This window comes from Lethenteron reissneri, chromosome 28 (genome assembly GCF_015708825.2).
Source record: "Lethenteron reissneri isolate LAM-NWPU_2019-01 chromosome 28, ASM1570882v1, whole genome shotgun sequence".
In the NCBI taxonomy this organism is placed as follows: Eukaryota; Metazoa; Chordata; class Hyperoartia; order Petromyzontiformes; family Petromyzontidae; genus Lethenteron; species Lethenteron reissneri.
Window position 1 is genome coordinate 4447108 of NC_083806.1, and position 13494 is coordinate 4460601.

Genomic DNA, 13494 nt, shown 5'->3' on the forward strand with positions numbered 1-13494 from the left:
GGAGGGGGGGAGGAGGAGGGGAGGGGTGGAGGAGGAGTGGAGGAGGAGGGGAGGGGGGAGGAGGGGGAAAAGGGGGGGGGGGAGGAGGAGGGGGGAGGAGGGGGCGAGGAGGGGAGGGTGGAGGAGGGGAGGGATGGAGGAGGGGAGGGGTGGAGGAGGGGTGGGGTGGAGGAGGAGGGGAGGGGTGGTGGAGGGGAGGAGGGGAGGGGGAGGAGGGGCGGGGTAAAGGAGAGGAGGAGGAGGGGAGGGTGTAGGAGGATGAGGGGGAGGAGGGGTGGAGGGGAGGAGGGGTGGAGGGGAAGGGGGTGGAGGGGGAGGGGGGGAGGAGGGGAGGGGTAGAGGAGAGGAGGAGGAGGGCAGGGGGTGTAGGAGGATGAGGGGGGAGGGGAGGAGGGGGAAGGGGAGGGGGTGTAGGAGGAGGGGAGGGGGTGTAGGAGGAGAGGAGGAGGGGAGGGGGGTAGGAGGAGAGGGGGTGGAGGGGAGGAGGGGAGGGGGTGTAGGAGGATGAGGGGGTGGAGGGGAGGAGGGGAGGGGGTGTAGGAGGATGAGGGGGTGGAGGGGAGGAGGGGAGGGGGTGTAGGAGGATGAGGGGGTGGGGGGGAGGGGGTGGAGGCGGAGGGGAGGGGTGGAGGAGGAGGGGTGGAGGAGGGGAGGGGGTGTAGGAGGAGGAGGAGGGGAGGGGGTGTAGGAGGATGAGGGGGTGGAGGGGAGGAGGGGAGGGGGTGTAGGAGGATGAGGGGGTGGAGGGAGAGGAGGGAGGGGGTGTAGGAGGCTGAGGGTGCTGGGCGGGAGGAGGAGGGTGGAGGCGGAGGGGCGGGTGGAGGAGGAGGGGTGGAGGAGGGAGGAGGGAGGGGTGTAGGAGGAGGAGGAGGGAGGGGGTGTAGGAGAGGGCAGGGGGTGTAGGAGGATGAGGGGTTGTAGCGAGGATGCGGGATGGGTGGTGTAGGAGAGGAGGGGGGGGGGTGTCCCGGAGCCCACGCGAAATCTGCCGCGCGCACGAATCTGCGGCTGGGCCTGGCGGGACGGGACGCGGGGGGCATCCACCAGCAGCAGCGGCGGCGGCGGCGGCCGCAGCAGCAGCAGCACACAGGGCACAGAGCACAGAGGCGGGAGGCGAGCGAGAGGCAGCGACTCTCCCACAATATGCGGCCACACGCCTCTTCTCCTGCTGCTGCTGCTGCTGGCAACCCCCTTGCTGTTGCTGCTGCCATTCGTCTTGTTGCCGCCGGCGCCCCGACGGGACTACGCGGCCAGACGTGGGTGCCGTTTTGTGGAAGCTTGATGCTGATGCTGCTGATGGTGGTGTTGGTGTTCGTGTGAAGAGGCTTTTGGTGGTCGGTGGTCTTCTGGGCCGCCTACTACTTCCCGGGGTGTCCTCCACCCCCTTCCTCCTCCTTCTGCTGGAAGAAGGGCAGAGAGGGTCATGTCGTCAGGTCTTCGGGAGAGGCGAGACCCGGGCAGCGACCGGCTGTCAGGGTCCACGAACAGACGGGAGCTGGAGACAAGAGAGGAGCTGCTGCTGCTGCTAGTGAGAGACATACAGTCTACACTGTCATCTGTGTGGAAGCTTCAGCAACATGATAAGCATCGATAACCGCTTCCTCATCATCATCAGCAGCAACAGCAGCAGCTTCTACATCATCATCGTCAGTCATGAGCGTGGTTAGCATGATCAGGAACTTCATGGGCTTCATCATCAACTTCATAATAATTACCAACAGCAGCATCTCCATCATCAGCAGCAGCAACTTCTTCATAACCAGCTTCATAATCATCATAGTTAACACCAACAGCAGCATTTCCAGCATCAGCGGCAGGAGCAACTTCATCATCATCAGCAGCAACTTCTTCATAACCAGCTTCATAATCATCATCATAGTTAACACCAGAAGCTTCATTTTCAGCAGCAAGCGTGTCATCATCATACTCATCCACTTCATTATCATGTCACCATCATCATCATAATGTCACCATCATAATTACGAGTTACCAATATGATTTGTGTCACGATACAGTATTTTTGTCACCAGCATCATCATCGTCATCGTTGTTTGTTGTCGTCTGAGTCTGGCTGCTGATGCTGAACCGAATTTCAGAGACACACACTCTGAACACACTCATGTTATTGTATGTACAGTGTCCATGTGTGAAAAATGTATATGTGTACTTTGTTAATTGCGTGTGTCATGATGTGGCGTGTTTGGTGTCTGGCACGAGTTCAGTGTGTACACACACACACTGTGTACACACACACACATGCACAATAAATAGTATGTGCCTTGGACAATATGCTGTGTGTATTGTGCATGCACAACACGCTGTCCAATACACAGTGTATTTTATGATACAATACACTGCTCATTGTACATTAGTATTCACGCAGCACACGTGTGTACCACACACAGTACATACTAATAGACTCACACCGTTTGGACTCTTGCCATGTGGACAGTGGCGTGTGTGTTTTGCACGTACAGTACACGGTGTGCACTGTACACGCAACACACGTGTTGCGTGTACAGTGCACACGGGCACTGTACGTACTGTATGTCACGTGGGGACACAAACAGACAACACAGACGACTCAACACGTACACCTATGTGATGTAGTTATTTTGGAAAGTAATCACTTTGTGCGCGTGTGTATTTTGTGTGCTCTATGACACTTGGGCAATATTTGTGCGTGTTCTATGTACGTACACATTTCGTACTGCACACATTTTCACAATAGTACTGTTTATCACGTGGACATACACTTTTGTGTATTCACATTCCGTGGGGGGTACGTACTTTACACGTGTGTACATTCTTGCCATGTGTTTGCAGTGCATGAACTGTCACGTGTTGAAACAATCTACTCGCTACATGGTACACGTACAGTATGTATTCTGTCACATGTATACTTGTTTGTAGTGTGTTCTACATACATCATACGTATCTGCGTCCTGCCTGTGAAAGTTTATACGTGGAACACTCATGTGCACAAACTCTTACACTTGTACACATACGATGTGCCCACACTATCTGCTACATGCAGTGCAAGTCTCAGAAATATGTACCAGTGTGTACACACTGCACGTGTATACACTGTAGGTGCACACGTGCTACAACATAGACTTTGTACTCCCTGTCTCTTGCACGGGGAGTGTTTTTCGTTTAATGTCTACATAGTAGTACATGTGTGTACTGTATGTACACACTAACAACATAATACATGGACAATGTCTTCATCACTGTATTGTACGTGTGTGCATTCTACTTGAAGTACACGTGTGTGAATGCTGTACACGTTTTGCTTACAGAACACGTGTAGAACACGCATTGTGTGTGTGTACTGTACAAGTGTGTCATACAGCTCACGTGTGTTCCAGACTGCGCACGTGTACGCACGAAGCATGCCACAAAGTACACCCATGATGATGTCCGTCACTTTTACAGGAAGCCCACTTCGTGTTTTCTACGCACGGCTACACGTGTGTAAAGTCAACGTGTGTGCGTACAGCACATGCGTGTACGTCCTGCCCGTTCGCACACCACCGATACTGCACGCGCTGTAAGCACGCACATTCCACGTGTGTGTACAGTAGTACAGTGCACGCGTGCAGCACAGCGTGGTAAGCGCAGTGATGCACTGTACGCACTGTACACAATCCAACACATGGCATGGGTATGCGCCTACGTATGAGCGCATTGCACCCTCTGCACGTGTGCGTTATACACCAAGTTGTTTGTTTGGGGGACGGGCAAACGTGTTGGACGAGTATGCGACGTGAGTCTATGTGTTCGCGCTCACTGGTACTCGCTCGCTCGCTCTCCTTCCACACGGTGCAGTGTCTGGCTGCTGGAGAACGACCCACGTAGGTTTGTAAGATCGTGGTCGTAGGGATGCTACTGACGTCCTTTCGCTGTACTCGCAGCAGCAGTAACAATAGCAGCAGCGCTGCTCCTGACGGCGCTAACCTCGCCGAAACCCCCCGCCGCTGCTGCCGCTCCTTCTACCACCGTTACTGCTGCAGTCCCTGCTGCCTCTACTGCTGCTGCTGCCACGAACACTTCTGCTGTTGCAGCTTGCTGCTGCTGTTGCAGCTTGCTACTGCTACTACTGCTGCTGCCACGAACACTGCTGCTGTTGCAGCTTGCTGCTGCTGCTACTGCCACGAACCCTGCTGCTGTTGCTGCTGCTGCAACGAACACTGCTGCTGTTGCAGCTTGCTGATACTGCTGCTGCTGCTACTGCTGCTGCCACGGACATTGCTGCTACTGCTGCTACTGCCACGAAGCCTGCTGCTGTTGCAGCTTGCTACTGCTGCTGCTGACACGAACACTGCTACTGTTGCAGCTTGCTGCTGCTGCTGCTACTGCTGCCACGAACACTGCTGCTGTTGCAGCTTGCTGCTACTGCTGCCACGAACACTTCTGCTGTTGCAGCTTGCTACTGCTGCCGCTGCCAGTCACCCTGCTGTTGCTGATACTCTAGCTGCTGCTACCTCTACTGTTGCTACACCTGCTGCTGATACACCTGCTGCCACTAGCCCCTGCCACTGCTGCTACTGCTGCTACTGATACTCCTGGTGCTGATGACCTCTGTTGATACCCCTGGAATTACTGCTACCTCTGCTGCTGATACATCTGCTGCCACTAGCCCTTTCCACTGCTGCTACTGCTGCTACTGATACTCCTGGTGTTGATGACCTCTGTTGATACCCCTGGAATTGCTGCTACCTCTGCTGCTGGCGGTACCTCTGCTGCCCCCTAAAACGCGACTGTCACTCCTGCTGCAGGCTCCGTGAACGGGGTGATCCCTGGAGGAGGAGGCGCTGCAAGCGGAGGAGCGAAGAAGCAGCACTGGAGGAGCTACAAGCTGCTGGTGGATCCAGCGCTGAAGAAAGGCCAGCACAAGCTCTACCGATACGATGGGCAGAGCTTCCAACCGCAGGTGACGTGTGTGAGCGAGCGAGTGTCTTGGAGGAGCGACGCTCACAACAACGAGCGGAGCGCCGGGTGGCTAAAGCACAGCAAGTTGGTACAGTAGGGGGCATAGGTGGTGCATCAGCCAGTCATCTCGGTCATCTCGGTCAGTCGACCCGTGACCTCCTGCCAGCGGGCGTTCGACACTTCACGTGGCCTCAAGGTGCACTTGGCCTGGCACAAGCGTCGTGGTGACGTCACCGCCACTTAGTGGCAAATGGCGGTTGTTGTTGTCTTGGCTGACTGTCTGGGCCAGTGGTGTTGGCGAGTAGCACCTATGAAGGCCGGAAAGCTACGCATGGGGGTGGGTTGCCAGCACCACGCCCGGCCGCCTTTGTCTCCCCAGTTACGATGTTTGCACAACGCACCAGATACTCAATTGAGGCTGAGTCGACCTAGGGGAGGGCCCAGGACCGACTTTGGCCACTAGCGGGAATCAAACTCGGGTGCTCGCTTACAGCACTTGATCTTTGTATTTCTCTTTGTCTGCCTGACTGAGTACGATTGAGTGAGTTTCTGAATCACTTAGTGTTGCATGTTTTCTAATTGGAGTGTGTCAGTGTGTCAGTGTTTTAGTGAGTGTCTGAATGAGTGTAGCGGTTGAATATCTGAATGAGTGTGAGTGTGTCAGTATGTTTGAGTGGCTGAATGACTTGGTGTCATACGTGTGAGGGATGGGAGTGAGTGAGTGTCATTGAGTGTGAGGATGTGTGTTGCTATGTTTGTGTGAGTGTCTGGATGACTAAGTGTGTGAATTGGGTGTGTGAATTAGATTTGGTGAGTGAAAGAGTGTGAATGATTGTGTGTGTGGGGCTTTGTGTATGATTCTGTGTGTGTAACGGTGCGTGGAACGATCCTTGTGTGTGTGTGACTGTTTCCGGCAGTATTTCTCACTGTTTATGTGTAACTTTGAGACTGTGTCTGTGTGTGACTGCTTGAAGCTGTGTGACTTTGTGTGTGTGTGCGCGACCGTGTTAAGAGTGAGTGAATGAGTCTGTGAGTTTGAGTGCAAGTTAAAATTAGTTTCTGCGTTTTGGTGTTTGAATGCAAGAGTGAGTGTCTAATTGAGTGTGATTGAGTGGGTATATATTTACGTCTGTGAGAGTGTGTGTGTTTAAATGCGAGTGAATGAGTGCCTGAGTGTGTGAATGTGTATTCGAGTTAGTGAGAACCTTGAGTGTATGGGTTTGTGAGTGTGTATTTAAGTGTGTGTGTGTTTTTTTTCTGTGTTCATGGTGCCGGGGAGTGGTGGAACAGCAAACCCAGAAACCTGAGTTTGATACACGGCTAACATAAGTGGCGAAGTGTTGCCACATCCGTTCCTGGGCCTCCCGCCTAGGCCTACTCAACTTTAACACGAGTACCTGTTACAGTGTGTAAGCGTAGGCAACGGGGAGGCCCAATGTGGTTCTAGCCACACCACACATCTGTGCGCTTATGATGCATTCTCGCATCACGTAAACCTTAGAGCTATTCTCTGTGTAATCGGTGACTGGGTGCTGTCTAAAGCAGCACCCCAGCCCTCCACCAGGCAAACCACACACAACACCACACCGCCAAGACAAAAACCCGAATCACAACAACTAAACACCACAGCCCCCTGTCTGCCCTCCACCCTGGGTTTCACAGCGCACACATATTGGCCTACGGGAGCTCACGTAGAACAATAGGGCAATTTAATTGTCCCTTTGAGCTCCTTTCCCCGACAGCGCGCTAATTGAAGCCGTTTCACCTGCGAGTGTTTTCACCGCAGCCTCGCCGTGTCCCGCTCCTTCGCTGGCCCTCCCCCCTTTGCGATGCCCCCTTCGTGTGCCATGACCTTGCCCTGACCCCTCGCGCCACTGCCATGCCCACCACCACCCTCCACCCGTGCATCTTACAGAATCCCGGGCTGCCGCCCGTCACGTCCGTACATGACCCGCGCGCTTCCCGGCGATGGACGCGAATCGTGGAGGCCGAGTTGCCACTGCCCAAGTTCAAGGTGAGGCCTGCGACAAGGCTTGTTGTGACGTGGGCGACACCATGGTTCGCCGTACGTACAGTGGTTCGCGAATCGTACGCGCTGTACGCAATGCCTTCATGTCACCCCTGCAAGCCACCAGTGGGCTGTTACATTCACTGCACTGTTTAAAAGAAAGTAATTGTTGAAACGATTTGCTATCCTGAGTTGTGACAATAGCATTGGAGGGGTAGTTGTGAATGGTGATTCCATCCACCTGTCGTGTCTCGATTCTAATTTCGGAATTAGTCGCAAATCGTTACACACCTAATTAATATGACACTTTAATGAAATCATGAGCTGATGGCTGGTTTCACTCGTTCTTTTCTCCGCTAATGCCCCCCCCCCTCCCAATCCAATGACCCTCACCCGGCAGATTGATGAGTATTACGTGGGCCCGATCCCGCCGAAGGAGGTGACCTTCGCGAAGCTCAACGACAACATCAAGGAGCACTTCCTAACGGACATGTGCAAGAAGTTTGGCGACATTGACGCCATGGAGATCCTGCACCATCCCAAGACGAGGAAGCACATGGGCCTGGCCAAGGTGATCTTCACCACGGTGAAGGCGGCCAAGGAGGCTGTGGAGAAACTGCACAACACGTCTGTGATGGGAAACCTCATGCACGTGCTGCTCGACAACGGAGGTGAGGGGGCGGTGTGGTATGCTGCAGCGTGCAGTGGAGGAATGAATGAGAGATAGTCCCTTTCACTTGCTGGATCGTGGTGACTAGAATGTGATGCATAAAAGTCATCGACAAGGGATTCCCTTATAGCCATTTCAGAATGTGCTATTAGTGAGCACCTAGGAAGGTTAGCACAGCACACGAGGTGTGGACAGAACCATGATGTTTATACATCACACCAGGTTGTCCTTCCCCGCACTTCCGATAAGCGTGGTTAGCTATGTGCGGTGTGAAAGAAGTTCAACATACATACTGAGAAGGAGGCCCAGGACTGGTGCAGATAATGGCCACTGGTGTTTGCCGTGAGCGGGAATCAAACTCAGGTCGTCGGGTTCGTAGCGCAACGCACTAACCGCTGCACAACCACTCCCCACAAACAAAAATTGTGTCTATACACACACTCAAACTCAAACACTTAAATATACATTCACTCCCACGTGTGCACAAAATAAAACACTGTCATTCACTCTCATTCACTCAAATATGCATTCACTAAAACTCACTCATTCAAACGTGTGCAAACATACATTCACCTCCATGCACATTCAATCAAAGATGCACGCCCACACTCACTCACTCACACACTCACACTCAATCAAACACACTCACTTCAACGAACTCACGCTCAAAGATGCTTAAATACACGCACTCCAACACACATACTTAAACACACACTCAACCAAACACTAGGCCACTATCATCCCTTCTAGACATGATGCATACCTGTCAACCCCTTATCAGCGCCTACCTTATTACAGACCAATTCAGACCTTATTGGTCACCTCGAGCCCTTGTAAATCTCAACGTTCATCCTACAAAGTCCCATCACAAGGGAGAAACACAAAACAAATAGACAAAACATTATTTTTGCCCGTATTGAACGGCTGTACACCATATGGACCTGAAAACTCAATTGGGTAGGAGGCATGATGCCTCCTACCGAAATCTACTCAACTTTATAACAGTCAAGAACATCGACATACTCGAATCAAAACACAGCGATCTTTGCACGTGCAATTTTCTGAATGCATGTATCGGGAAAGTAGAAATGGACGGAGTTGAATCAATGTATCAGTGCATCGTTAAACTCGCTGATAGCCACTCCTGTGTGGAAGAGCTTTCCAGCTTAATGAGGAGCTTGCGCTCTTTAATCCTCACGGGACGCCGATGTTCGTATCGCACAGGCCGGTCAATTCCACGACACAATTTCTCCATTTGTCCACAACAGGCCACCTCGCACTCAAAACTCCGCACGGATAGATTCTAGAATCCGTTGCCATACTGTGAATCTCCTGGCCGCTGCGCGGTGCTGGACTGCCAATGAGATAAACGGGACTTTTTTTTAAGTAGCCTTATCCTTTCCTCAAGAAGCAAACCTAGATATGTGGCGGCCTGGAAACTGGTTTGTGTTTTGTACTAGGAGCGTGTAAAATTAGCTGGCACCCTTCCTTAATGATATGTGTGCCCGGGCACGTAACGACGCATCACCAAGGGATGCTACACGTATCCATTGTTGCTCGCGATGATCCATTGTTTTCGATCGATTGTATTGTCACTTTCAATTGGTTAGCGTCACCCCTCCATCCGCGGGAGGCGCTGCTCCATTCACCGCAGCGTCAACAAAAACGTTGATTGAATTTACTCGCAGCCTTGAATCGTGCCGATTGATTGAATCGCCGGGGTCGGCTGGCGGTGATATTTTTCACCCTGACTAGGGATCCACAAATCTCTCTCACCCAAAGTTCGCTGCAAAATTTACCAGGGTTGTCAGGTAATTTGAAAGTCCGTATCCATCTCCAATAATTACAAGATTTTCAATCACCTGCAATACACTCCGTATATGTGAATCGAAGAACTCTGCTCTTTACGCAGTGTGATTCGATACATCTGCGGTGAGCTCAAGAACCAATATTAATTGGTGAATCTATGCATCGTCACACCCTTAATCACCGGCATTCTCTGGCGAAATGTTAGAATGCACGGGCCGGAGGGAAGAGAGGTTGGCAGTTGCCAAATTATTTCCCTTTTTAGCATCGCGTGCCGGTTGAGACAGGAGGCGCTTGCTGTGCTCATACATTTCTCTCACACGCAAATGTTTAGCGTCATAGGCTGTCAGGGCAAGTACTGTTGGCAAGCATGTGACACATGAGAAAGGCCGATGTGGCCAATACCATTCCAGAGCCGCCTTTGTCTCCCAAGTACTGATGTTCAATAATAATGAGGATAGGAACGGACATGTCGATTGCGCCGTAACAAGGGCCCTTAAATCACCACACCAGCTGTTCATGTAAAGCTGAGTCGCCCTAGGGGAGGTCCAGCACCTATTCAGATGACGCTTGCCACTCGAAGTTTTAAGTTTGTTTTGTTGAGCCAGGTGAGAACCCAAGGAACGACGACAGAGTCTCACCTGCAAGAGTTGCCCGGGGCATTAGTCTGCCAGCTGGGGGCGATGATTACTGCTGTGTAATCTCATTTGAGTAACTTGCGGCATCATTTTCGGACTTGGCAAATTTGGATCCTCACGCCGGCACGCAATGGCCCGCTCTTGCGAATGACATCAGGGGCGTCTCGAATGTCAACTGTGAAGCAGACGCAACAATCGTTCCGGTTGTTGTGCCCGTCGTTATAACCAGGGCGGCCGCCGGATTTGAACCGTGAACCTTTGCGACAAACAAGCGGCGAACGCGCCGCCGCTCGGTCATGCCGCCGTTCCACTAAAGTTGGCCGCGGTGCCAATAATCGATGTCAGGTCATTGGGTTCGTAGCGCAGCGAATTACGCTACGTCACCGTTCCCCACACCGCGCACAAGTTAAGGCTAATTAAATGCAGCCTTAAGTCTTAACAGACTGTTGGGGAAATTAGCGCGGTTGGCTCCATATGGTGCGAATGAAGTTCAACATACATATGTACGTTAGCGAACACCTGTGAAGGCTAATACGGCAAAGTAATGGGGTGATGTGTGGTGAGCGCCAAGTTTGCTGGGGACACGCAGACACAGCGAGTGTTTGCCTCGTTTGCGTAAATTAGCATGGCGACACGGACGCAGCGTGTGCGTCTCCCAACTTGGGTTACCCGCGACAAACAGACATCAGCGGGCCCCAGACAATATCGTGTAATCTGAGAACAACTGTGCTGTTGGCCGGAAAATCGGCCCCTCAGTTAAGTCCCCCTTCCACTACCTGACCAACGAGTTTGGATGTACTTTTAATTCGTACGGTTTTGGTTAATAACGAACTTTTGGGCCGATGGTTCAGTTGAAAAGTAAAAATTGCTTTCCTCGCCGCAGCATTTTGCGCCGGGCAAAGTTGTCTGTGATGCTAACACACGAGCGTGCAATTTCTGTGGGGTGCTGTGGCGATACGCCGGTTTTTACGCATTGCTCGGCGAGCCCCGTTGCACTCGGAATGAATGAGTGAGAGTGCGGGAGTGTGTGCTTCTGAATAACTGTCTGTGTGAGTGTTTGTGTGTTTGAATGAGGTGTGCAATCAGCTGTGCGGTTTTCAGTGTGCACGTATGATCTCAGGTCAGGTGGCCCAGCGGTAGAGCGAGAGGCTCGTAATCGGAAAGTTGCGAGTTCAGATCCTCATTGGGGTTTAACTCGGCCTATCATCATCATCCGTCCGGGGTCGATAAAATTAGTACCACATGCTGGGGAAGTCAATAGTGGTCGTCATATGAAGAGTCCCACCCCACGCCAAAGGAATTCGGAATTTCCACCACTGGCTCAGGCCTGTAAACAGGAGATGAGCCCCATCGTTTTTTGCCCAGCTGAGACAGCTGTGACTGGCCATCCCGCGATGGCCCAGCTGTGACAGCGGCGAGTGACCGCCACCGTTTTGTTGTCCTTCTGCCCAGGGGAGATGCGGGGGAAGCTCTACGATCTCCTGCTCAGCGGGAAATTCACGCCGCAGACGTTGCCGGTGGAGAAGCTCACGGAGGAGGGGCCCGCCGACACGTGCCAGGTGAGGTTGGCTCTCCTGTATTTACTGTTCGTGTTGTTGTTGTTGTTGTCGTTGTTGTAATTCCCTCTTCTCTAAACTTGTTTTACGGTGACCAGAGGCCTTGGAGTTCAGAGCGCTGAGCTGGCGCTGCTGAAATCCCAAGTTTAAATCCAGACAGACACCGGTAAAACCCCAGGGTCTCAAACGCAGTGAATCGATGGTCTCAGCCCAACCACCAATGACCAAGCAAAAAAAATAGCCACCACGTTAAATTTGGTTGTGCACTTAAATTTTCTAAATTCCAGCAGTGTAAATAACATTCTTAATTTTGACCAATCATGTGTGAAACGTTACTCTCAGCGACAGGACTGGTGGAAAAGTGCTGCCCCTACTGTATGGACCACAGGTCACTTGAGGTCTCGCTGGTAGCTCTGTGATATTTGTTTACCTGGGTCGTTGTCTAGCACGGAGGGGTGCATAATGCTCATAGCACAATTGGGATGACATCTGGGACAAAGACATTTCTTTCTTGAAACCCATTTCACCCGGTCTACGCTGCGAGCGCACGACAGTAACTCCTTGACGTTTGTGCGTGCCGCCGCTGCCGCCGCTGCCATCTCAGCCCTGTGACCCGCGCCGCCGGACGTTGAGCGAGAACGGCTGCTACCAGAGCGCTGCATCGGCGAGCCTGGCGTCGGCCGACACGCCCTACTCCACCGACACGGCCTACTCGAGCGGTCTGCGCGATACCCCGGCCTCCTCCTCGGTACTGCCGCCGACGCCGCTGTCGTCGGCGACGCAGCACGGCACGCCGGGCTCCGTCGACTCGCTATCGTACGGCTCGATGCACAGCGCCGGCACCCCGGTCTCTCTCGAGCCGCCGCAGACGCCCACCGCCTCTTGTTCCTCCTCGTCGTCAGCCGCCCCTCTTCACGAGGCGGCCTACCTCCCGACGACGGCGAAGGAGGGCGGGCGGCGCACCGCAACCGGCGCGACTCAGCGGTTCTTCCCGGCGGAAGGGTACGCCGGCCAGGGCCTCGAGCACAAGTCGTTCGCGGCGCCGCCCGAGACGACGGCGTGGCAACAGCCACTGCTGCCGTCGCCGTCGGCGTTCCACGGGTCGGCCCACCACGGCCGCCCCGGCGGGTTCCCCAATCATCCGCCCCCCCCGCTGCCTCCCCCGCCGACGACGACAACCTACGCAGGATACCCGGGCTCGTCGGCGACAACCCCGGCGGTGCCGGCGGCGGCGGCGGTGACCGCCACGGCCGCTCCGCCGACTTCCGCGCCGTGGAGGGGAGCGTACGGCGAGCCGGAGCGGCCAAAGTCGCCCCCCGGCGAGGGACCGCCCCGGCACGGGGAAGGGAGTGATGGCTCGTTTGTGACGGCCAAGGCATCGGTGGCGGCTGACTCACCGTCGCTCTCTCGGGAGAGCGGAGTGAAGGTGAGGAGTGATGGCGGTTTGCGTCTGTAGAATTGTCTAAAGGCTCGTCTTAGACCCACCTCGATGACACCTTTACAAGTTTACAGTCTTTTCCATTCACACAATTCCCACCTTCCCCTAGAGAGCTATGATTAAAATGAATATATCTGTTTTTTTGCAATTAATGTAGAAAGCATGAATGCATTAGCTCTGGCCGTCCGTCTGTTATGTCGTGCAATACGAAGAAAACGTTGCTATAAATTAGTGTTGATGCAACATTAACACTGTGTGGGAACTCGCAGGTGTCACTGTCGAAACTTGCTAAATTGAAAAACTATTTTTGCAATTGAGCCAAACGGGTAAAGCCACGTCGCAAACTTCGCCCCCTGCCATGAAACTGCTGCGGACCTGAGCCCCGCCGTGATGGTTCTGCATCGTAAGAATGGCGCCAATACCAAACGCACCTGCGTGATTTG

The 13494-nt window shown here is 53.4% G+C and overlaps 2 protein-coding genes across 2 annotated transcripts in view; both read left to right on the plus strand.

The window, feature by feature from the left end:
* The window catches only part of LOC133348717 (histone-lysine N-methyltransferase SETD1B-A-like), a 24784-nt gene extending 11715 nt beyond the window's left edge, over positions 1-13069 (plus strand). The window contains exons 2-7 of the mRNA XM_061561654.1: positions 1323-1528; positions 4782-4936; positions 6851-6949; positions 7344-7614; positions 11510-11616; positions 12218-13069. Of these exons, the coding sequence (XP_061417638.1) occupies positions 1323-1528; positions 4782-4936; positions 6851-6949; positions 7344-7614; positions 11510-11616; positions 12218-13069 (1690 nt within the window). The remainder of the gene's footprint in view (positions 1-1322; positions 1529-4781; positions 4937-6850; positions 6950-7343; positions 7615-11509; positions 11617-12217) is intronic.
* Positions 12913-13494, plus strand: part of LOC133348859 (histone-lysine N-methyltransferase SETD1B-like) — a 19699-nt gene continuing 19117 nt past the window's right edge. Inside the window, exon 1 of the mRNA XM_061561925.1 lies at positions 12913-13039. The gene's annotated coding sequence lies outside the window, so the exon portion shown is untranslated. The remainder of the gene's footprint in view (positions 13040-13494) is intronic.